The sequence below is a fragment of the Rhipicephalus sanguineus genome, chromosome 2 (genome assembly GCF_013339695.2).
Source record: "Rhipicephalus sanguineus isolate Rsan-2018 chromosome 2, BIME_Rsan_1.4, whole genome shotgun sequence".
NCBI lineage: Eukaryota > Metazoa > Arthropoda > Arachnida > Ixodida > Ixodidae > Rhipicephalus > Rhipicephalus sanguineus.
In genome coordinates this window covers 130990029-131016069 of record NC_051177.1, presented here as the reverse complement: position 1 = coordinate 131016069, position 26041 = coordinate 130990029, and the positions used below count along the sequence as shown (strand labels likewise).

Here is a 26041-nt window from a genome sequence, read left to right as displayed (position 1 = left end):
CACACCCTATGCCACTAGAGTAGCCACAAAATTTTTTTTCAGGGGGTTCAACAAAAAGGTATGCATGTTGGTGCGTGCTTTTTTATGGTGCGTGTATATATACAGCTGCGAAATTGAAAATTTTTGGAGGAAAAACATTTGACCCCCCCCCCCCCCCCCCCGCCTTCCTGGCTAGGCCAGTGATGTGACACGCCCCACAACTTAGCTGCCGCCGCAGTAAATCGAGGGCCGAAGCAATCGCCTCACATTTTCTCCTCCAGTGTTTCTTTCATGTCAATAAATACCAGAGCTTCACATTTCTGAAGTGATTTCTCACTGCACTCGTTGTGTTGAGGCATTCATTGCTAAAGAAACTTTCATTTGTACAACGCTACCCCATGATGCAAGCTCAGCGCAACAGCGCGATTGAACATCTCTTGCTCTGTGGCCTCTGCGATGGTCAACTACATTGGTAGGTAATCACAGAGGCCACGACTGCTCTAACCATAGAGTTTCTTATTATAAAGACTCTAACCCTGAATGAACACTACAAACTTTCTGATCTCATGTTTCTTTTAAAGTGTGCTATTATGCATATTTATGATTATAAGTGACGAAAGTAAGTACTTTTCTAAATATAAAACGTAGTTACCATGAAGCCAATTCAAAACCGAAACAAGTACCTCGCGCCACCAGAAAATACCCAACGGCATCGACACGGCAAACATGGCGCTGCCCAGTGCTTGTTTTGCGTTGCGGCGTCTCCACGCCGTAAAATGAACGCGGATGTGATGGAACGAGATGGATTTACTCTAGTGAAACGACGAGGAAAATCTCGGACGACGCAGGCTAAGCAGTTGCCCGCCGTTCATCAAAAAGAAGACGACGAAGGACCAGAAGAAAGCGCTGTGCTACGTCGCATCACCGAGGCAGAAGCCGACGTCGAGTCGTCGGCGTACTTCGAAAACTTTCTCAATGTGCTTTCGAAGGGCCTGAATGCGTTACCCCGCGATACCAAAGTGCGCGATGTTGTTTGTTACGGCCTTGGGAACTTCTCCGCGTGCGTCAATGCACGATTCCAGCTCGCGCTGCTCATCTGTATTCAACGACAGCTGAATCCCGTTTTGGTGGAAATCTACGATCCAGTTTTCACGGAGAAAGAGCGTAAGATGCTGGCGTCGTTCGGTTTCACCGTGCTGGTTCGCAACGACGAAGGAAAGCGCGCCGTTCGAGACGGGACACTCTTCTACATGCCGCACTGCGGCACGCCGCTGTACAATAGCGTGTTGTGGGCCAACTGGGACCCGGATTCGTTGGGTAAAGTAGTCGTCTTCGGAAACAGCTTCGACACCCTGTGGACGAACAAACTTGACTCCACGCTTCGTAAAAGTGCAGTTTCTTGGTGAACGTGAGACCCGCAGTGCGCGAGTTCGCGATCGGGAACGACTTCAAGTACTCGGACGTCTTCAACGACCTCTCGTTGCACGCTTTCGACGCCAGTCTATTGGACGTGGACGTGTGGAGTTCGAGTGAAGAGCCCGTGTACGACGGCGAAGACGAAATCATCTTGGCTGTCGAAGAAAAGTGTAGAATATGAGTGGTCCTCGTCGTGTTTTGCGGGTGTCATCACACGGCCATTTTCGATCGCGATTGAGCTCGACCTAGATAGAATTTCTCGGGCCGCGATTGTCTAATTTCCTCAAATGAGCTAATCGCGTCCGAGAAATTTGATAGCGATCGAATGTACACCGCCTGGAGTGTGACAGCCGTAAGTGTAAATAATGGCAGTTTCGCACGTCAAAGTAAAATAGTTGGATTTGACTTTGTGTTTCTTCATTCACTGTTGCGCCACACGAAGCAGCGTGTTTATAACTAACTGCTACAGTTAATGCACAAGCACATTACAGCGGAATTCTACGCTAGGGTGCTACAATACTCGTCACCGACCACGAAAACGTTCTCTTTTTTAACCAGGGGGATCGAAATAACAGTTAAAGTACTCCGCTCCGGAAATGAAGAGGTCAATTCTACGGTCGAATAACTTCACAGCACCGAATACTTAGCACACATGAAAATAGCAGACTTACGAGTGTTGGCTCTCTTACTGCGCATTTCACTGGGATCGCGGCTGCACTGTCGGCATAAACCGATATGTCAAGCCGAAACGCTCGAAACTATCCCTTCACGCTACCGAACGCATGTCATTGGTGGAATCCGGTGGCAGGGAAAAAGTTTTTATTAATCAGGTTTAAGTGCGGAGTCCCGGCGAAACGACATCCCTGTTCCACGCGCTGTTTCCCGCTTCTGTTTCAATTTATGCCTGTAGTACGCGTCATGCTCGCCGGCTTCAAGTATCGGACGCCCAACGACTAGACGAGGCTCAAGCTGGTGACGTTGTTTTTCGCAACTGTATAAATGGTTGCAAATGATCTTACTTTATTCCACCTTTAATTGCGGTATCAATGGCCTCCGAGCGAACGCGCGTATTCAGGGCCCCGCCTTCTCAAGGCCACACCGCAGCCTCCTCCGCAGAGTAACCTGCTGCACTGCTGCCTGTCTCCACCCGACGCGCAGTTGTGTCATGTGGTCTGGCCGTACCCCCCTCTCCTAGCTCGCGGCGTGCGTCATCGTCTGCGGCAAAGGCCGCTAGGTGGCTGCTGCCGTGATCGTCAGAGCGCCGCCGTGCCCCCAACGCCGTCGCGTCGCTTGCGGGAAGCGATGAGTCTTCGTGTTCAGTGACGAACGCTGTCAGCTTCGGGGTGCCCACCACTTTCAGCCATGCGCTAGCGGACCCACCGGTAGATCGGCGAAACCTTTTCGTTATTTTTTAATTCAAAATTTAGCTTCCATCCCCCGCCGCCCCGCAGCCGTTTGGTGGGAAGTGTATTGCAGCCCCCCCGTAAAGCAACCAAGCCTAGCGCCGGCCCGCAGCAGGATGGTACCTCCACGGACGGCTTCTAAATTATTCGGTGTTTCGTTTGTGAGTAGCAAAATCTCCTCGTGCAGTGACGCTCCTGTGTACAGAATGGATAACGCCAGCTTACGAGCCACCGCAAGCCTGCTAAGGATTTTCGCCTGCTTCCTCTTACTACTGGTAAGTAATGCAAAGAAACATCGGCCGATTTCGCCTCTAGGCCTAATTTGTGGTGTTCGCACGACCGAGTTTGACTGCTCCCGTTTGGCCGCTTTTGGCGAGGTATGCTGGTTTTCGGGAGTTCGACTTGTCACATGAGAGTTGCACGGAGCGCTGTCTGCCGCTGCTTCCGCAGCAAACGGCATCACCTGCCCCGGTGATAAGCGACATAGTCGGACGCGGCGGCGTCCGGCTTTTTTACATTGCGGCAGTTGCGCCATTGACCGCCTGAGCCTGCTGTCAAGGTTCTCGCTGTAAACACTGTTTCCTTCGCTAGTTTATCAGCACATGCTCCGAGAACGTTTCGGTACATCTTTGCTAACTGTGCCAGTGGTTCAGCATTGGACCGGTGCTTTCTCGTGAAGCAATGTAGCTGTGTATGAAGAATATATTCTGCCGTGCGAGGGACAAAAATTTCTGAAGTGCAGTTCATAGCTGCTTTGTGCGTTTGTAGAAGCACCGTGTGCAGTGATTTGTCGTAACTAAAACCCGCGAATCGCTCCCGATGAAGCGAATGACGTATGATTCGCCGCTGTCTAAGCGATGGTCCACTCACGATCGATGGGTGCTTGCTTTGCTAGACACGTCGCGATGCAACTTGTTTTTTGTAGTCAGCGCTGTCGGGTCGACGGCCGAAAACCCCTTGTGCCAGTTTTATTTACTGCTTCGGCAGGCCGTACCATTGGCTACCTTAACCGAAGGCACCGGCATCTTCTTTTATTTATTTGAGAATTTTGCTTTGACAGTGTGCGAAGCAGCCGAAAGCGAGTTTCTTCTTTCACGGTTGGACGAAAACACGAAAGTTTCGGTTGCGTCGACTTCGTGGGGATTTCTAATGTAGCACGCTTAGCGAATAACAAGAATCCGGCTCTGTAATAAATAATGTAGGAGCGAAACAACAGAAAAGAACTTCGGTTACGGGAAAAAATTCGCGCCTCGTGGACTTGCGTGGGAGATTGCCCCCATATCGCCTTGGCGCATCTATTTCTTGTATTTTCAGTGAACGAGCGTTGGGTAGTTGATGAACTGGATAGTGTTTCGTTGGATGAGCTCGTTTCGTATCATCGTCAGGGTCACTTGCAACACTCTTATGGATTGCTTCGCATTGACGATTTTCCTCGCTTTCGTCCACGCCGGTTATGTTGGACTGTCGCGTTTTATCGAGTACGTACTCCAGGGCATACGCTGAGTTACACAATTCGAAAGTTTCCTAGCCGAAAAAAAAACCCCGCGTGCCGTGCGCGCTGGCCTGATTTTCCTTATTTCGAGCGTTGGCCGCGCGAAGGCATCGTTGGTGGCGTCGTTGGGCCATTCATACAATCTGGGTCGCTGCTTTCTTAGCGATCGTACGCGTAAACTTGCGTGCCTGCTTAGAAAAAAAGGTGTTGTATTTGACGTTTGCACAAAACTACTTTTCGCGCCATCACAGTTTGACAATCTTCTCAGCAAAGAATAGCCCTTTGTTTCTATACACAGTATGGTGAAGCCATTCAATGCACCCAAAATGCAAAAACGTTAACCTAATTGACACTATGCAAAAAATCTGTAAATCTGCTTTGCTGCAAGCAACTTTTCCAAATGACTTGTCCGCGGAGTGTCTTTTCTTGCTCGGGGAGCAAAGGTGCGCGAACACCGCTAAGTTATTTCACAAATTGCTGAGTGAATGTCACGCTCTGGAAAATATACTTGCTCGCGCATGCGCAGTAACTGTTTTGCAAACTAGTTTGTCAGCAGTGTCGATCTCGCCGTCGCTAATGCACTTGCAGGGGCGTTTGGCGAACGTAGCTGGCCGAAATACCTACGTAGGATAAAAACTTGCGATATGCCTGACTTTTGGAGCGTTTCATCAAGCCGCAACAACAATAGAAATACATAAGGTGGACGTGTTTTCTTCACGTGTGTAAATCACGAGGGCAGTGTGGTTCCCGTCCGTGACAGTGTGTATTCTATCCGCAGGGGTGTTTAAGTAGCTGTCGACTCGTTTCGTAGTGTGACACGGCCACCTACCATCATCATTGTAGTGATGTAGCAAAAGTGGGTTAAAGCTAGGCTCGAACTTTGTAATTTCGGGACGGAAGGTGGAAACGTCGCAAATGGTGTCAATGATGTGTGGCTGATTAGCGGAGGATGCTGGCCTCTTTATCTGCTTCTTAGTTACTCTATATGCTACCTAAAGATGTAGTATACACAGTAAAAGTAGCGTATAACATATATACAGTAACAGCAGTACATACAGTAGGATATATATGCTAACAAAAGGTACCATACACAATAACGCTACTTGTTCTATCACACAGGTAATCGAACGAGACTGACTATGGAAAGCGGAGTTGAGGGTAGCCATGGAAACGTAGTTAGATTAAAAAAGAAAAACACCAGCGTGCTATCTCGAGGCGGCTAGAGTTCACAGACCCTTTTCCGCTCATAATGAACGTAATCCGGGATCTGATGACGCACTTCTCTGCCTGGCGATACGATATCGAACCAAGTCCATGCACGTGAGGAAGACAAGGCAGTCGGCCAATCACCAGCCTCGGCAACGGCTTACGTAAAAAGAGTTACGCGAATACGGGCCGCGCTGTTGCAACGGGGCCGGTTTCGCTTGTAAGTCAAGGCCGACGATTGATCCCGGCGCCGCAAAGTTTATATTATTCGCTTAATCACGTACAGAGCACGGGGGAATTTCACGAGCGATAGAAAAAACGGAGATCGGGGACAGTCTCCCCGCGCTTTCGCCTGCGGGACTGGAAAACTTCGCACACACTCGCGTTCAGTGAACTTCATGTACAAAATGCAACAAGAAAGCAATGGAAGCAGTAAGCGCGCGATTAAAAGGGCGGACCTCACCGTCACTCGCATCAGTTTAGACTGAGAGAAAGCGAAAAAAGACGCGTATTGCATGACGACAAAATACAACGCAGGTTTGTTCAGTTTGCCCCGCGTTTTGTTGTTCACTGGTTTATTTCTGTACCGAGTTTACGGCCCGTGCGAAACGTCGGCACGTGGAAGGTTAACCGAGAGATGAAGAACACCTGCAACGTCAAAACTGATTCAGTGTCCGTTGCAGGAAACGAAACGGGGCTGTCGGAGTTCGTGCCGGACTACTTGACTCGCAGTAACACACACGGGCACGACTCCGACGCTTTCCCCTACATTACTACGCGAAAGTTCTGTAAAGTGTGTAGCCGACGTTAGAGACATTTTCGAGTCTCTTTCTCCTTTTCAGTTTCGTCGCCGAAGGAACAAACCGATCGCTTTGATCACTGGTATGGTTTATCGATAGTTAGTTACGTTTTTCCTCGAGGGTGTCGCCCAGTGGTCGAGCAGTAGTTAGTGTTTTCGGAAAATGCTAATGCAATTAAGTGGCTGCATGACGATTATGCGGGGCGTTTTGCGTTGATTTCGTTTTCGCGCAGATTGCGCAGTTTCCAGCTCCACCGAACTCTGCATTTGTTGTTTCTTTTTTCGCGTATTACACCTCATTTTATACGTGTAAATAATTCACTTACTCGTACACTCGTCTCATTCTCGCGTTTCTCGTCGTAATCTTCATCGTTGAGTTGAAAAACTTGAGAGAGCGCCTGCGGTAGAGGAAAAGGCGTACTTTTGTTTGGCGCCCCCCCTTTCTCGGCTGTGAAGTTTCCTGCGTCCCGTGAATTAGGGCGAGGCATCGGGTGCAACTTCAGAAGTGCGCGGCAATTCCCCCTCGAAGACGGATGCACGCAGCAAGCCTACAACAATAGATGAGCACTTCGGGCTGACGTCATGAGCCTGAGGGCCGATGAACCCGCCTTCAGAGATCACTGCCGAGTGCATGAGCGGAACTATTTCTTTAGTCGCGGGCACGACAGGCTGCCGCGCTTTCATCATCTTGGTGGAGTAAAGTGCGTTGGGGGGGCTAGTTGGCGTGACATTAGAACCGTAAGGAACTGCGCGATTGACGGAACACAAAAAAGAAGTAGTCTGCGCTCGTCCTGTGTACTACTACTTGTGTTCCGTCAGTCGCGCTGTTCCTTACGGTTCTAATCTAGGCGGAGCCCTTCCGGACTTCTTAAGTTGTACTCGACTGTACACGCTTGTGATTCTTCCCAAGTACACCTGAGCATACTCACTGGAACGGATGCTGCTAGACCGTGTACTGCCATATACAACGCTCTGTGCAATGCAAAACAAGTCACGGCCGATTCGTTTGTTGCAGTGTGGTGTGAAGTAGGACATTCGTGACAAAAATGAGCCGGCCATAAGTGATAGATGCAGTGCCGTAGTATAGTCTATACGTCCCCCAAACCTTGCACTAGCCATACCGAATAGTCGCAGCATGGATTCGTCGGAGAAGGCGTTATCAAAGGAGGGGCGCTCGCCGCAAGGACTTCGCGGTGTTTGCGACGGTGCCAGCGGCCGGTTAAATGGGAAGGGTCCCGATAACATTACGCTGGCGCAATCGGCAGAAACAGATCCCGAACTGCTGACAAGGCAGAGTCGTATTGCAATTTGTGTCCGAATGAAAGGCCCCCAATTGATGGTCCGTATCCGTAATTCTCTCTGAGGCAAACATTTTTTCTTTCGTAAGAGCAAATTTAAGTCAGTGTCCAGGTGATCCAGTTGGATGGATGGATGCTATGAGCGTCCCTTTTATAACAGGGCTGTGGCATGTGTGCCACCAGGCTCGAAAAAAAAAAAAAAAGTTGGCCTATTGCTTTGTCTACTTCGATTAAATCGATCTTACACTAGAAGAAAAAAAAAACCCATAAATTTACTTATGATTAATGAAGGGGGCCACGTAGTGTTAGATTCCCTCCGAACTAAATAAAACCTTCGTTCAATCGGTACCTGATGTCCTTACGTGCCGGAACAGTGGTATGATGTAGTAAACGCAGAGTAGCAGGGTACTCTAGATAAACGTGATCGTTAGGGGTTTGTGTACTACCGTGTACCTAAATGTAGGAGCCTATATAAATACAAGACATCTATACTTCGTGGTTTTTCTTTCTTTGTCTTCTTTGACGACACAGCGCTTGTTTTGTTAGCGTCACTTTTATCGAAAAATGGCGTTGAGAATACAGCAGAAACCGCATTCGTGCCATCTCGGCATGCGTCCGACTTAATATGCGGCGTGAGAATTTCACGTAATTGTTGACGAACGAACTTTTAATATGGCTCAATCCTATGCGCGATACAATATACGTCGTGTCTGAAGAGAGTATAGCCTGAGTTGTATAATACAGGACACGGTCCTTGAATATCGCTTTTCATGCTGTCTACAACCCCTTCGTAAAGCCTATCATCCACAGCTGCATTTTAAGAGACGATGAACGGCTTCTTGCATAAAGGTCACTCACAGGTCGTGCCTTGTGTGCGGGGATGTCTGCCTCTGTCGCTTCAAACCGAGTCATTGCGTCAAATATATTTCATTATATCGCTCCCCCTCCCACACTCTCCTGTTTGCCGCTGGACATGTGCACGCTGTGTGGAACTGCAGCGATTATTTCGCATTTGGGAGGCAGGGATGGCTGCATACTCGCGTGCCATTTCTGATAAAATAAACTGCAGGACAGTGTGAGAATCTTCCTCGCTGCCGTTGGAGACTTCAGTATAGAGACTTAGATAGAGCTGATAGTTAAGTAGGCAGCAAACCGCATAGCGGCTCGTCCAAACATCAGGAGTCGCACTAGTAACGTCCTATACTGTCCGTAGAAGGCCGGCGGTTTGGGCTAGCTTGTACTCCGTGATCCTAAAGGGTAAGGTGGCAAATTGGGCTAGTAGAAACATACTCAACACGCCCTTTCTTGTGTTTTCGTGTTTTTTGCGCCGAACGTGTTGGGCCTAAAGGGTAAAACGCGAAGAAATCGACCACATGGACGAGATCGTGGAAGACACAGGCGCTTACTTTCGACTGAAGTGTGTTGCGAAACAAAGTAATATGTATACAGGAAGTGGTTATTTAGTGATACGAGATGTCACGTCAGCACATGTGATGGCTAAGCGTAACACAGCTTTGTATAACGATAAAAAAGAAGAAAAAGAAAACGATGCAAAATAAGATTAACAGATCGAGCGAAGTCATGGTGGCCGCCTCATCCATAGTCGTCCTCTTTAACTTTAGTATATGTCGCGCATTACCCATTAGTATATATTGTTCACTTGTAAGCGCCACATGCGACTCGGTGTTCGCCATAGCGCAGGTGCTTTGCATGTTGCTATTGGCTCAATATTTTGCTGCACATATTGCATCCAGTTCGTCAATTCGAAATCTGGTGAGATCTCAGGCGCAATCTCAACGAATTGTAAGCTCTCTAGCGTGAGTTTACGCATTTTCACCGGTGAGAAAGAAAGAAAGAAAGAAAGAAAGAAAGAAAGAAAGAAAGAAAGAAAGAAAGAAAGAAAGAAAGAAAGAAAGTGTAACGAAATGCAATGGCTTTTCAGTTACCATTTACTTATTTATGTGAAAAAATCCGCAAACAGGGGGTGGGTGCTCGAGCCGACGTTTCGACAAGTGGACAGTTCCAGCCTTGAACAAGACAAGTCCACTTGTCGAAACGTCGGCTGGAGCACCCACCCCCTGTTCGCGGATTTTTTCATCGCAAGCTTCCATCTTCCGCTTCCTGCCGTTTTTTTTTTTTGCATTTACTTATTTAGCTGGTTAGTTTCATTCCTTGCATAATACGGCTTTTTTGTTGAAGGGAGCAGAATAACTCGAAACTGATGCCGCTTTCTCAGACTTAGTTCCCAGTGAGTTGGTTTCAATCCGCAAATTACAGTGTGTGTTGCAGTACATGAAACTCGGTTTAGTGCGATCGCGTCTCCTTTTCAATTACGCGAGCGTTGTCCGGCCTGGTCGTGCGATTCGGTTTATTAGAATTAGAACTGTGCTGTGCCCTCGTAGTTTTCTCTTTTTTTGTTTTTTTTTTTAAATTTTTACATTGTTTCGTCTCGGCAATGAAAACACCCGGAATAAACGCGGATTTAATTAATCGTGCCGTGCAATTTAACAAGCCTGTTACAACAAGCTGTTGTAATAAGCCGTACAAGATAGTTTTTTAATTTGCGCCTTGCGTCCTGTCGCAGCCGACGAGACGTCATGCAGGCATGGCTGCAGTCATTTATCCCAACTCGCACATCAACTCGCAGATGTGATGTTATTTTAACGCGATAGCGTTAAAGAGCTCGTATCGCAGAAATTGCGCTGTCGGCGTCGGGGCCGTTGGTTGTGAGCGAAAAATCATCATCATGTCCGTGACCGAAAAATCGAAAAAGCTGCAAATAAAATAAATAATAAAAATGTTGGGTCCGAGTGAGAATCGAACCCAGGTCGTCTGCGTGGCAAGCAGGTGTTCTACCACACAGCCACGCCTTTGCTTGGAGCTGCACTGAAAGTAACTTTGATGCTTCCCAAAAATACGCGTCCTGTATGCAGGTGTCACAGTACGAGATGTAATATGGCAGTAATATTGCGTGGTACAAGCGTACATTGCCATCGGGCGTCACACCATGTCAATATCGTAACGACTTGGTGGTTTAAAGGCCAACTCCGGCGATTTTTCGAGGTCCATGGATCTCAATAAAATTCGCTGGGTACGTTCCTTTTCACGGTCCTGTTATATATGCCAAATTACAAGCTGGAGACATACGCGGGTTCATTGCAAATGAATTTTATTGATTGCCCCGACTCTCCCCACCTCGCTTCCCAAAATTATTGGCAACATTGGGTGCGTGACGTCATTTTTGTTAAGCGGAAGTGACGGAACCGAGGGGCCCCTAGAGCGTCTGCTATCCGCAAGGCAACAATCGCGAGTGTTTGGCGAGCGCTTCTTTGGCTGGGCGTGTGAATTTCAGTTCCTTGTGGTAATGCGTGCGATGGGTGGCAATTGAGTGGTGTCGCGTTGTGGGCTGCACATGATTCCCCGTTGGCAGTCACGAAACCCTCGCACCTAATTCGATTACCCTGCGTTTTAGCTAGCAGTGCCGGTTTACCACACGGAAACTACGGTAATACCGTACCGACTAAAGAATGCACGTGCGTGAACACCACGGAAACACTTCCCGTAGCATATACAGTGAGCTTCGCAACGTGCGAAACAACGTAACCTAATGGTGAGAAAGGTGGCTCATACTTGGCTTATATTAAATTCCTTCGGCCGTACCAACGCGATGTTGAACGCCGCTATTGCCAAACTTATGCACTCTTCCCATAGCAATATTAAGAAGCTTTAGTTAGTCCGCGAACTTCTCAGCGATAGCATTTTACCCGATCACGGCCTCACAAACTTGAGCTCCCTGGACAGGTGGTGCCATCTGGCGGTGGAATGTGCAACCAGGCAAGCAAAGAGCTAAACAGGTGTGTTCCACTTCATCGAAGAGGAATGACCATTACAGTTGGCCTCCAAATGCGTCGGAATCGCAGCTGTCATTTTCCGACAGCTCAGCTTGTGCACGTGACACGGTCAGTCACACACAAGATTTCCGACGGAGTCACCTTTCAAATGAGCGTCTGCTCTTCGCCGCTTTCGCAGCTTTCATACTACGCGCTGGCGGGACCGGCATGCCTTGCATGATTTCCGGTTTTGTAACCACTTATACGTCACGCGAAGACAGTATGCTCGGTTGGGTTTCGGTTTCGGTGTTGAGCCTTTTGGCTTATTTAAAATTATTCTCCAATTTGCCGAGTGTTTCTGCTATCGGACCCGTGACAGGAGCGTCTCAGGAATATAAAAGCACCATTACTTTGACATGGCCAAAAAATCGCCGGAGTTGGCCTTTAAAGACAGCCACCCATTACAAAAGGCGCACACATTAGTGCGCGTATTCCCTTAAGACCACGTAGTGGGTGCATCGCAACTTCGAAGAAGTTTCTCGCGCATAATTGCTCCTGGTTTAAAGCATGCTACCCATTACATAAGGCACACGCCTTAGTGGGCGCATTCTGTTAAACCCTCGTAGTGTTCGAACTGCGCAGTAGGAACAGAATATCGCTATCGCGTTCAGCTCTTAAAGGCGAAGCTTAAGCGTCCCCCAATTTTTTTTCGTTACTATTATTACCGTTTATTTTCGCCCAAGTCTTCCGTCGACACGTTGCGTCTTGCCAATAACGGCGACAATCAGCCGGCGCCCTAATTTACCCTATTAACTCGACGGTCTCATTTGGTCCGTAATAGAGACGTCGTGTTGTGGTGGTAACAGCGGCCAACTGCGCAGTGCGGGCGCTCGCTCTCTCGATTTCGACGGCAGAACGAGACGGGGGAATTCATCTGTGGCGCCGTGGGCTATCGCCGCCACATCTCGCGCCTGGCGTTATCTCGCTCTTTGAGTCAGCTGATCACCTGGTTTTTCTTTTTTATTTTTTGGCGAACGCGTTGCGAAACGTGCCGCTCAGCTGAGTCATAAGTGCGCACTGCTGGTGGGGCCTCTTGGACGCAACTCTCTTTTCAGTGGTTAACGAGCTGAGCGCGCGCACCTGGGATGCATGCAAGCAATGCTTTATAGTTATTGTAGGCAACCTCTCCTCCCCCTCCCCGCCCTGAAGAAAGAAAAAAAAAAAGAATCCTTTCAGGAACACCTGCTATCTATGGCGCTGTAGCTAGGAAGGGCAACCACGCTTCCCTTTTGCCTGTGAAATAAGGCTCGGCCATTCATTGTTCGGCCGGCACTGTTGGCCATTAGGCGTGCATGGTAAATAGGGGAAACGGCGGATGCTCGGTTCCGAGCGTCCTGTCTATAGGCGTGCGTGCTATACACCTTTTCAAGTTCTCACGCCAGGGAGGCGCCATATTGAAATGCGCGCCGTCTAACGTGCAAGATTGGCGAAATCGCCATCTTGGGCTGCGCGTACTCGAACCGGCACGCTATCTGTTGGTGTGAGGTCCCTGCTAAAGCCTGTGTTTGCTGATTTTTCGTTTCTTTAAGCTGTTTTGTTTGGTATCGTCGCTGCCATTGACTTATTCGTCGCTGTCTGAACCGTTCAGCGGCGCGCATTTGCCCGTGCGACGCAAGAATTAGCTCCGCGTCTGCGAACGGCAGTGCTTCGTCGTCGGTACCAGTAGCAGCCAGCGTAGTACCAGGTCGATCACGGCGTGAAGTGTTAATAATCGGTAACTAGAGCGTTCTTGCAGCTGTCTACCGCTTTCCTTTATTGGCGTACTAAATGTCTACGGATTATCCATCAGTTTCAAACCTCCGCGCATACTCGTTCGCGGCGCGTAAGTTTGTCAGCTGTAAACTGTAAACACCGCACAATCCTTCTTCACAGATACAGTTGACCTACATTCACCCCGACGACGTCGAAGACTAGGTCGAGGAGACCTGTGAGTGGCCAGAAATACCGCGAGCGAACATTGTTTATATCTCGCTGAGGCGAATGCGTGGGGTCTTCGCGAGGTGTGCAACTACGAGGCACTGGAGTCGCGCAGCTACGTGCAGTTTGACTGTGTGGGTCAGTCGCTGGCGCACAATGTGAAGGAAAAAGTCGTGCTGGTGAAGGGGAATGTGACACCGTCGCAAGCCGATCGCGCGTGGGTTTCCGCTAGGCCGTCCGCTGAAGTACGGCGCGCGCAGGCTGCACATGCGTAACCGGGCAAGGCGGAGTTTGCAGCCGTGTCGGCCGCTGTGTTATGGACGATATGAAGTGTGAATCCGCAACATTCTCACGAGTTAGTAGGTGAGTCATCAGTGGCTTGCGTACCTTTCTTTCCTATCTAGGATGCTGCTTGGGAACGTTGTTCTCGTCGTTTTTCTTGCCGCCAACGAAATACCGGGAATAGAGGCGTGACCAGGGCGACACGCGCAAGTTCTTACTATTTAGTGAAGCCACCCACTGCTGCCGCAATTCAGGCGACGAAGGAAAACGATGCAGCGCGAACATGCCACGCTTGCACTCATCGCGTGGCGTACATGCGCTGCGGACACACGATTGCACCTTAAATATTTCTCTTCCGCTGCTTGTTCGTTCACCCGTACACGACACAGTGATGACCAGATGACTTGCTATGCGAATGCAGTAAATTTTCTGCCATGGTAGTCACTTCGTATCGGACACAGGCGCATAACACAGTCACACAAACGCGTACCGAAGCAACACACACACAGCACTGGCGCAGCCCAAAGCACGGTAGTTTTTCCGATTTACCGACGCCACCCATTTCTTCTGCAATTCCGGCGACGACGGAAAGTGATACAGCGAGAACATGTCACACTTGCAATCCTCGCGCGGCGTGCTGTGCTGCGGGCACACAAACACGCCTAAAATGTTCCTTTTCCGCTGATTGTTCGTGCACCCATGCACGACACAGTGATGGCCAGACGATCGGTTCTTTGAATACGCACCATTTCCGGCCATGACAATCGCTTTTTATCGCAAAGAAGGGCCTAATTCGCAAACAACATCCAAGCGTACCAAGCGTACAGATACAACATGCGCAGCCCAAAGCGCGATGGCAACACTGAAAACATACCCTCGAACCCTGCAGCGCACTGGTGCGAGCATGGGTGCGAGGGTGCTCCTGTGAAAAGGTGTATACTCATGATAATTTGAATATGACGGCTCGTGAGAAACACACAGATTATGAATCGTCGCCGTTTTCGTTGTATTTTCCCCTGTTTCGACGCGTCAAGCGCCTTGCGCCATGTCAGTACACGGCCTTTCATTGTGTAGTTGCCTATTCATTGATTGATTGATTGATCGATCGATTGATTGAGATTACTTGTAACACTACGGCCAGAGCCAGTGCCTTTGTGGAGCACCTCTCATTAACGTTGACCGACCGCAGGAAGCTTAAGGTACACCTGACTGTATACACTTAAGCGCTTTTGCAATCGGCTACCGAACCCACGGCATCGTGTTCTGCTGCGGGGGTTGCGAACCGGTTATCTGATAACCGATTGCTGAGGTGAGTAATGACGGGGAGCAGTGTGGAGGCGCGGGGCGTGGCACGATACCACCGCGGCGAACCATCTTTCCCGACTGGCCGTCCGTGAACCGCAGCGCAAATAACCGATTGCTTTGTTTCGCTGGAAAGATAACACTGGTAGAAGAGGCTCACGCAAGGCTCTTCCGCGCGATAGCGCATTCGGAAGAGGCTTCGACGTTGCTGGCGCCTTTCGTGAGCTCTATTCACGGTCCTGCTCCTTGAGGCATACCTCCTCCGCTAATCGCAGCGATCACTGTGTGTGAGTGGGGGAGGGGGGGGGCTGTCGCCATAGGGAACAATGCTGCCCCGATAACTTCTCTCTCTCTCTCTTTCTCTCTGTGTGCATGCACAAGTAAACGGGTGCGGTAGGATTGGGGGGGGGGGGGGGTAGCAAGTACTTCCACAGAAGCCGGTCTTTACCCTGGGCGCGTTGATAACGTATACTTGAAATCGCAGCGGAAAACAATGATGACTGTAAAGAGAAGACGCGCTTATCTACTCTTTTCTTTCGTCCTGTTCGTTTCACGCTGCGCTTTCAAGCAGCGTTTCCAGACTATCTCTCATTTTTTTTCCTTTCCCGTTTTTCGGTTCTGGAACTTAAAGAGTCGAGCTGCGCCTGTTCGCTTCGAAGTTCGCAAAAAAAAAAAAAAAAAAGAAAATAGAGAGGCGATTCCTGGGAAATCGAGCAGTGACCGCGCGGCTGAAATAACTTAGCCAGCGCCTTGTTTCTTTTTCTATCATATTTTTGTTTTTTGTCTTCGCGTGCTTCTTTCAAACGAGGGGATGCGCCGAGTTCAATCGGCTTGAACTCTTCGATTAATTGTGCTTGCCGTTAAAACGTTGAAAATGTTCAATTTGCTCTTGTGCGTGATCTCAGTTAATGTACACAGCCGTAGGTAAGGTTAAAGCAACGGCCGCGCGAGTGGCCAGGCGAATAATGACATATGTTCATGCACAACAGCAATACTCGCATTGGGCCATTTTTCTACTTTAAATCGTTTGTGTGTGTGGGATTCCCCACTTATAACAATTGAGTCCTTTTTTTTTTTTTTTGAAGCACGCCGTAATGGGGGACTCCAAATTAATTTTGACAACCTGTAATTCTTTCACTTGCACATAAATATAAGCACACGGGTGTTCTTTGCATTTCGCTCCCATCGAAATGCGGCCGCCGTGGGCGGGAATCGAACCCGCGCCCTCGAGCTTAACAGCGCGACAACTTACGTGATAACTCCTGAGCTAGCACGGCGAGTTTTTTTCCCTACTTCTATAGCGGCTTTTATGTGCCTGCCTGACAATACTAACTGAAATAACTGCGTAAGCTGTTTTCCCGAACCGATACGGGCTGCATGAAAACGACACATATTTATATTTAAGCTTGTCAGGGAGGCAGATGTTTTAAAGCCAGTCCGCCTCGCGCGTCGTCCTCTCTACATTGGTCCTGTCCTTTGTTGATGACTAGTGTACAGTTGTTGACTTACTTCGTGGGGCTTGACGTCACATCGTCCGCGTGCGTGCATGACGGCATATGACAGGCGCCGGAGTGGTTTTCTTAACGTGTGCACCTTATACTAGGTGAGGGAACGCCGTCGCACCTTTAGCGTAATGGAAATGCGGTGGCTAGCGAGGCTGGGGATCGAACCCAGGCTTTCGTGTTTATCCGTATAGCGTGCACTAAGCCACCACGGCTGCCCCCGAAGGACGCCACACGTGGCAATAATTTTTTTTTAAATGCGAAGCATTTCTTAGCGAACTTCTGCGACTTTGACCGTATCTAGCTATCTATCTATCTATCTATCTATCTATCTATCTATCTATCTATCTATCTCTAATCTATCTATCTTATCTATCTTATCGATCTATCTATCTATCTATCTATCTATCTATCTATCTATCGATCTATCTATCTAATCTATCTATCTATCTAGCTATTCTATCTATCTTATCTATCTATCTATCTATCTATCTATCTTATCTATCACTATCGATCTATCTATACTATCTGACTATCTATCTATCTATCTATCTATTATCTATCTATCTATATCATATATCGATCTATCTATCCTATCTATCTATCTATCTATCTATCTATCTATCTATCTATCTATCTATCTATCTATCTATCTATCTATCTATCTATCTATCTATCTATCTATCTATCTATCTATCTATCTATCTATCTATCTATCTATCTATCTATCTATCTATCTATCTATCTATCTATCTATCTATCTATCTATCTATCTATCTATCTATCTATCTATCTATCTATCTATCTATCTATCTATCTATCTATCTATCTATCTATCTATCTATCTATCTATCTATCTATCTATCTATCTATCTATCTATCTATCTATCTATCTATCTATCTATCTATCTATCTATCTATCTATCTATCTATCTATCTATCTAGCCGCCTACGACTTTGTGCTCTCCTGGTCGCTTGGTTAATCGAATGTGCACCAAAATTGGTATGGCGTAACATGACTGTATGACGAACATAAATGACAAGTCATAACATGAAAATCATGACACGAATGTCATGTACAGCATGATTTACATGCTCCGCTCATGGTGCGCTGGCGGCCGTTTCGCTAGCTTGATATGCACCGAAATTGGTATCTTGTGACGTGACTGTGTGACGAACATAAATAACACGAGTTAACATGAAAATCATGACACGCATGTCATGTACAGCATGACTTACGTGCCACGCTCATGGGGCGCTGGCGGCCGTTTCGCTAGCTTGATATACACCAATATTGGTCTCTTACGACGTGACCGTGTGACGAACATAAATAACACGAGTTATCATGAAAATCATGACACGCATGTCATGTACAGCATGACTTACGTGCCACGCTCATGGTGCGCTGGCGGCCGTTTCGCTAGCTTGATATACACCAATATTGGTCTCTTACGACGTGACCGTGTGACGAACATAAATAACACGAGTTATCATGAAAATCATGACACGCATGTCATGCACAGCATGACTTACGTGCCACGCTCATGGTGCCCTGGCGGCCGTTTCGCTAGATTGATACACACCAAAATTGGTATCTTGTGACGTGACCGTGTGACGAACATAAATAACACGAGTTATCATGAAAATCATGACACGCATGTCATGTACAGCATGACTTACGTGCCACGATCATGGTGCGCTGGCGGCCGTTTCGCTAGCTTGATATACACCAATATTGGTCTCTTACGGCGTGAACGTGTGACGAACATAAATAACACGATTTATCATGAAAATCATGACACGCATGTCATGCACAGCATGACTTACGTGCCACGCTCATGGGGCGCTGGCGGCCGTTTCGCTAGATTGATACACACCAAAATCGGTATCTTGCGACGTGACCGTGTGACGAACATAAATAACACGACTTATCATGAAAATCATGACACGCATGTCATGTACAGCATGACTTACGTGCCACGCTCATGGTGCGCTGGCGGCCGTTTCGCTAGCTTGATATACACCAATATTGGTCTCTTGCGACGTGACCGTGTGACGAACATAAATAACACGAGTTATCATGAAAATCATGACACGCATGTCATGTAATGCATGACTTACGTGCTACGCTCATGGCGCGCTGGTGGCTGTTTCGCTAGCTTGATCTACCCCGGAATTGGTCTTGCGCGACGTGACTGTGTGACGAACATAATTAATAGGAGTTAACATGAAAACCATGACACGCATTTTCCTCAATGACATACAAGACGATGTATGCAGCTCTTTGCTGGCTGCTTCGCATTACATCGATTCCCACAATGCGTGGGATCTGCCGGCTTTTTTTTGTATCAAAGTTACGTGTGCTGTTCCCAAAGTACAGCTAGCACGGAGGTACGCCATGTACCAGCTATATAGTGCATTCCAAGGCTCACTGTGCTCTGAAATTTTTTCTCTTCATTCCCCTCACACGTTTTCCCTTGCAGAAGCCGACAATGCGCATTTCCGTCTAGCTGCAGAAAAAAAAAGAAAGAAAAAAAGCGGGTCTTTGTGGTCTGAAAGCCCGCCGTGCGGTGCCTGCGCAAGTCTCGTGAGATGAGGGGCCCTGCCGACTCGGCCCTCGTTTTCGCATTCTTCTGCCCTGAAAAGTGCATACAGCAACTGTCGAGAGGGGGAGGGGGGGAGGGGGGGTGCCGCAAGTGACGAATTTCTGTTCTTGAGGAGCCCCCTTGTTTTCTTGTGCATGCTTGGAGTTTCTTGCTCCTTGGTCGGTCTTTTGTCGGCGTGTGCGCTGTTGCCCGCGTTTCCGGTGATCGTGAGGGCATTGGAGGAATGCGGAGGGTACTTCAAAAGGCCTTTGTGTTTTTGTCCGACCAAAGGTCTTGTAGCCATTTCCCACATTTTTCTTTATTTTTTGTTTGCTTGCTTGTTTGCTGGAGCGCTTGCGAAGCGTGTGACATCTTAAATAACGCATATGTGCACACGCACGAATGCGTTAGTATATGTACCCAGCGTCGTTCATCATCATCACCACCACCAGTCTATATTATGTCCATTGCAGGGTCTCCAACCCGCCTTACCCTGCGCGATGTTATTCCATTTTATGCCTGAAAACACTTATAATACCGTCACCCCACCTAACTCCGTGCGTACATCACCTGATTTCCCCATCCCTTGATATCCATTCCGTTGCTTTTAGCTGGCCGCCACTTATCGGGCCTACATCCATTCCCCTTCTATTCAATGCGTACGCTTTGCTTTACCTGTGCATTCACCTTCAGTCTGGGTACGCTTTTTGGGTATACACCGTGTTCGTGGGTGCTCGCTCTTGGCTTCAGCGTATTGCGTGGGTTGGCGAAATGAAAAGTCATGTTCGTCACCACTTTCTTTTGTCTGTGCGCTACGGCCTGATGCGCACTTCGAATGAGGTGGCAGCACTGCCGCATCCTGCCCTGATTTTGCTGCTGCGCTAAATTTTGTTCGTTCCGGGCTTCGCGGCTAGGTGCCGGTTCTTCGTCTGCCGTTCTTTTTTTTTTTTTTTTTGCAACTCATCTATAGTATGAACAGTGTGGACAACTACGGATCGCTGATGCGTCACGCGTCGCTGCGTTTATTTGCCCAGCTGGCTCAGTTTGCCAGCATTATTTCCTCTCGCCTCTTTTCCTCACCGGTGCCAGCCGCCGTGCGTTCCGAGAAGGGGTTGCAACCTCTTTATCTCTCTTTCCTCAATAGGAAAACTAGGCTTTCAAAATTGCTGCAGTTCTTCATCTACTTGCACGTAGGGCTGGGTGCCTCGGCTGGCTTCACTGAATTCATTGGCTGAGTGGAAGGACTCGGCATGCCTTGGTTCCGTGAGAGAGGAGGCGCCTATCCCTTCTTTCCTTCGTGATCCACTTACGATTGTCCTCGCTTCCGGGCAGTGCCCAAGTATGTCGCTTCTGCCCGCGGACAGGCAGGCTGGCCGCGTCGGCGGTTTCCGTTGGCATTCGCGCAGTCCTTCTGCGAAGCGGCTGCCGGCCAATTTTGAAAGCCACGTTTTTTGCCGCGGTTTCAAGCAAAAATATTTACTGCAAGAAACCTGCATGTTTTGTTGCTGAATGTTGCTACGCCATTACAGCAAGCATCGCTGCCTGATAAACCAGCACGATACCCAGACTGGACTTTCATTTTAATTTTTAGGAACCTAAATGGGGATGTCTGCACATGTAACGAAGCGGATGTCGCTTCTGAAATGTTTTGCTTTCGGCTACTTATAAACTGTGTAGTGTGGTAGTTCGGGCTAGTTGGTGTTGCATTATTAACGCGGGGGAAGTGCTAAAAACACGCATATTCATGTATATATTTTCTGTTTTTCGCAATAAAACTCGGTCGCAAGTAAGCGCCTGTCGTTTGTCCGCCCTATAGTGCACGTCGTCCTTTTAGCGCTTCATCCCCTCGTTATAAAGTCTTGCGTTTCGGGCTCGGTTTTGTGTCATTGGGACGCGCTATGTGGCTTTCTGTATGGCATGAGCCTTCGTTTGCGTGCCTTCGTGACCGTGTTGCCACGCGACTTCCTTTATCTCGTGCAACGGACGAATGTAGGCGTGTGTCGCGGAGCTTCAAGCGAAGGAGTACAAGTGCCCCATTCGTGTAACACTTTCATTTTGCGGCCTTGCGTTGATCGAAGTCCCCGTAATTCGGCGGCGCAGTGTTTGTTCGCAGACCGCGTCCACATGTCCCTGTTAGAAAATTGGATATTGGCCTGCTTTCGGGTTCTAAGGGCGCCGGCACGAAGTGTCTCGTCTCTTCTTACCGCGTGTTGGCAGACCGCGCTTCGCATTCTTTGGCTTTCGCGTGTGCGCAAGCGCTCGCTCGAGGCTGTCTCTATTTCTTATGTGTACCTGGCACTCAAGCAGTCCTATACTAAAGAAAAAAAAAAATAAATATCGGTGGCCCTTTTCTCTTTCTCTGTTTGCGCTATCGAATTGCACGAAGCCTATACTATATCAGCTGACGTGTTCAGAAGCTCGCCCCGCTTCCGTTGCACACCTTGTGTGTGCGATACCGCTGGTATGAGTCATCGTGCGCGGCGGCGGCGCTCCAGGTACATCGTCTCCAGTTGAGTTGGCATTGTCAGCGCGTTTGTTCGTCTTGTCTCCTTGCGCTTCCGAGGCCGGAGACACAAGGGGGGTCGGGCAGTGAGGTCGCTGCACGGCGCGAAGTCGAGCGTTTTGTGTAACGTGGCCTCAGCCTATAACTTTGCCTCAGCGGCAACAACATTCCGTCGAGGGCTAAATGCACCGAGCGGGGCAGCTTGCCGTCGATTGTGGATGTGGGAAAACGGTGCCCAAAACAAACGAAGGCACTGTCCGTGGTGTCCGGTATTCTGCAGTGTGTTTAACTCGGCTCTTTGGAGGAGCTGTGTGACGTCCCCCCTCCTCCCCCCGCGTGGTGTTTAGAAGACACTGGTTTGGCTCCTGTGCCTGATGGCTCGTTAGAAAGTGCCAGTGGTGAGCGCCGTAGTATTCTTTCTTTCTTTCTTTCTTTCTTTCTTTCTTTCTTTCTTTCTTTCTTTCTTTCTTTCTTTCTTTCTTTCTTTCTTTCTTTCTTTCTTTCTTTCTTTCTTTCTTTCTTTCTTTCTTTTCACGTTTTTTTCCTTCTATCGCATTGCGCCATGCTTCCTTTTGTTTCCTTCCTAGATTAATATTTGAATATCCGACGTACGTCTAATTTGGGCGATCCAAACACACCATATGTTTGAGCATTGGCAGTGGCTCAGTAGCGATCGCGTCTACAAATTATTAAATGCCTGCGTGGTGGCTCGAAAACGGTGGATATTCAGAACGGAAGGCCGCGCGCCCGATCCTTTCGCTGGAGCCGCGCTTCGAGAGAGGAGACATCACGCGCCCGCCTACGTCACATGCGCTTCTTCTTGGAACGGCGAAGACTGATCTGGAGTGGCGAAGCGTCCGGACCGGCTGGAGAGCGCGTCACGGCCCATGACACGGGACTTCTGTTTCCTCATCCAATGCAGAGCACTCAATAGTTCTGTAAACCAGTTGCTCGTTAATAATTATTTCCCGAGCTTCTACCGATGTATTATTTCGTCGTGTTTTTCTTCCATATGGAAGTCTAATTTCAGAAGTGAGCAACGTGAGTGGCCAAGTTGCAACTTTATCCGTACTTTGGAATTGCTGGGTTAGCTGCCAGTGTTGCTTTTATGAACTGATCGCCGCACTCAGTACAGCGAACTTTTTTTAATTATTGTTTTTTTTTGTAAAAACGAACGAAGGGAATCATTTAGATAGCCTCTCTGTTAGACACAACCAAGTAAATACAACAAATAATCAAGCCAAGGAAAGCATAGGGGACATTATTTTGCTGTGTATTTTTATAACGACCAAATATCATTGATGTTCGCAGAAGCCTGTTATCGATGGCTTGCTGAATAGAGTGTACGAGTACTTGGCAGGTGCTTCGCGACCTTGCAGAGAGGTCTGGCACCTAGCGCATGATCGAACACTGATAATCGCTAAGACGCCCCCCCCCCCTTCCCTCCCCGGCTCCCATTTACGTTCTCGCTATGCAAGAGAGCTTTGCCAGACGAGAGGGGCAACTGACGTCAGTTCGCAGTATTCTGTGCTCTTCGACCGGGGGGGGGGGGGGGGGGGGTCTAGCTTGGTTGTCATTCAGTGTGCACGAGCGTGTGTCTGCTGTGTTCCGTGAAGACCGAAGTTGGCTCTAGCTAGGCGCAATCGTAAATCGTTAACTTGCTCGTAAGCGTGCGAGCTCATATAGCCAATCCCTCGTAGCGCTGTCCCGCCTATCCAAGTCTTCCCTCACGCTCTCGATACCGTTTTTTTTTTGTTGTATTTCGTTTTTACGTGCTCGGAGGAGCTGCGGACCTGTTTGGCACTGGGAGCGATGTCGCAGGCTCGATTCCTTATCTTTACCGTGATATGGCGCCCATGTTGTTTGCGCGTGAAATAAATAAGTACGAAAGACGAAACGAGAACCTGCTGTAAAAATGCAGTGGAGGCCAAGGCTGTTGGGGTGCGTACTGTCCCTATTGCAAAAACCAGCGTCGTTCCAGTAGCCCCAGCGTGATACCAGTCCGTTTTTTGGCACTGGGTCGCACTGGGAACACTGGTATACGCTCGGATTCACTGGGACTCCAGTGAACGCACTGGGGAAGAGCTGGGTCGCACTGGTATCGGCACTGGCTTTGCCGCTGTGACGCTGGCGCTCACTGGGAAGCGCTGGAGACGCTGGAATTCTCACTGGCGTGTGCTGGCACATACTGGAGCCTGTACTATTTCTGCCAGTGCCGCGCGCGCTGCTTTCAGTATTGTGCATGGCGGAATGCTTTGGTATCATTGAATATCGAATGTTTGATTCGATGGTACCGCCAGATGCTATCCTAACGGGTCCCAAACATGTGTCACAAATTCTAGCGGCAGAGAAAGACGATGAGATGCGCACTGTTTTCATGATATACGTGATAAGTGAAATCACGGTCACTTTTAATGTTTCCCTGTCGAATGTGGAGAAAAATATTTTAATAACCAAAAGCAGCCAACGCTGATCATTTTGCTTTCTAGCACGCTTTTTTTTTACTCATGCAGTGCCAATAACGTCGTTAATTTTTGCGGAACACGTAGCAGCAATGAATACACATTTCGTGCATGCCGCGCATATACATCAGTTTTGCATCCGTGATGTGTTGCGGTAATGACTTCATATTGTAACGTTTATAAGTCTCGAGACGTCGGTCTGAACATACAGAGCAAGTTGTTACATCGCCGTGCAGTTGGCAAGAAGTAAATGAGCTCTGGCTTCGCGACCCCTCCCAACGGAGGCCAGAAAAACAGCCGTCGTTAGATATCGCCACACCAGAAACGCATCTCGGGCAATTCTTGCACTTCCACTTACTTCAGCTGTACGTTAAGTAATAGTTAAAAAGTTTCCGAGGCCAAAATGCAGAAACTTCAACCATCGCAACTCATCTGCGCCGAGATCGGTCCTACAGCTCCCAGCGAGCGTTAGGCCTAGCGTACCGGCTGAGTCCGTCTACATGCCGCCGGCGCTTCTTGGTTTAAGCACACGCAGTTCCAACGTGTAAGAATTACTGTAAAGTATAGTCTGGACATCCGTTAACTTAAAATAACCATTTTTTCTTATGTACGGTGTCCGCACAAGGAGCGATGACCATCGATGCGACTCGCTTTCAGCAACGAACGCAGGCTCACCGAAAGCAGCCGGCCGCACTCGCCGGTACTTCTCTGACTCATACGTCAAAACATATACGTGTCAACTGGTACGCGTTAGTGAACTAACACACCGGCATCTTTTTTCAGCGAATTGTATTTGTTTTTGCTGAGCGGTTTTATAGTTGTAGTGATCGATACAACTGCAAATCAGAATACAGGCACGCCCGCTCCGCAGTAATAATATCGCTCGCGCGAGAAAACTACTCCGTATGAATTCATGTAGGCGCATTTTTATCGAACGAGTCATCGTAAAGCTTTTGAACATGTTGATCATTAGCAAGGGCGAGAAACGGCTATTAAAAATCGACAGTAACAGCCGTCAAACTGTACCCTGCTCCTCGGTCCATTTGATATTTTCGGAGTTAGGTATTGACTAGCCCTTTTAAAAAGCTTCCGACATGTTTCAGCGCGGCGCAGTGGTAGAGTACTCGCTTGGAGATGGATAGGTGGCAAGTTCGAATCCCCGTCGTGAAAGTTTTTTTTTTTTCAAACGGCTTTTTTTTTCTTTTTTTTATTGCACTAATGCTTTCTATATGATTTTCTTTACTAATATATTGATGTAGGGCACGTAGGCACCGCCGTTTTAACGCTGTATAGCCGTTTTGCGCTTGAGTACCCAGCGCTCCCAGTAAAACGCCGCTCCAGCGGCCCAGTATCCAGCGCGACGCTGGGCCCATAATCAGGCATGGCACTGGACGCTGGTACCCAGTGGCGCTGGGTTTTGCAATAGGGGTATGTATGCGTTCCAAGTTGCAACCGAGTTTGTTCGGAGATACTCTCCTGACGTGTATCGATAATTTACGCCTGTGATAATAAAACAAAACAAAAAAAATTATGGAGCTGATGTCGCGAAACCTTCAGCTGTGGTACATTTGTTCTTGTTTTCTCTCCTGTTTCGCAGACTGCATGCATGTAATGAGGTTTTTTTTTCTTTTTTAACTTGCATGCATTCTGCACGTCTCGCGCATAAGAGGTTATGTAGTGCGACGCAAGTTGTCGATTTATTTTCATATGGCTGCCGAGATGACACGTTGGATGAGGTGCAACGTGAATTGCGAGAGCTGTTCGCGTCAGATAGGAGAAATTGCGTTATATGAAAGACGTGCCCTTTATGGCAGTTGGGCGAGTTAACACGCCTATGCGTACACCATACGTCAAGGGCAAGTATACTTCGAGCGCATATGGCCCGACGCTTTATGTGCCGTAGTTGTCTCTATCTTGCAGTCTTGTGTTTTTTTTTACGTGGTCTATCATACAACGTGTCGTGTACAACGTGGTGGGTCGTGCCGACTGTGCCAGGTCATCTCGA

General features: G+C 48.4%; 2 protein-coding genes across 2 annotated transcripts in view; both read left to right on the top strand.

Moving 5' to 3' along the window:
- Window positions 1-705: 705 nt before the first annotated feature.
- LOC119383665 (SRR1-like protein) lies at window positions 706-1793 on the top strand. Its single transcript, XM_037651941.2, is given in 2 exon segments — window positions 706-1362; window positions 1365-1793. Coding segments are annotated over 2 exon segments (819 nt in total). The 5' UTR covers window positions 706-755; the 3' UTR covers window positions 1577-1793.
- An 850-nt stretch (window positions 1794-2643) lies between these two features.
- Window positions 2644-26041, top strand: part of LOC119383664 (NPC intracellular cholesterol transporter 1-like) — a gene marked incomplete in the record, with an annotated part of 143907 nt that continues 120509 nt past the window's right edge. The window contains 1 exon segment of the mRNA XM_049412611.1: window positions 2644-3073. Coding sequence (XP_049268568.1) covers window positions 2915-3073 — 159 coding nt within the window.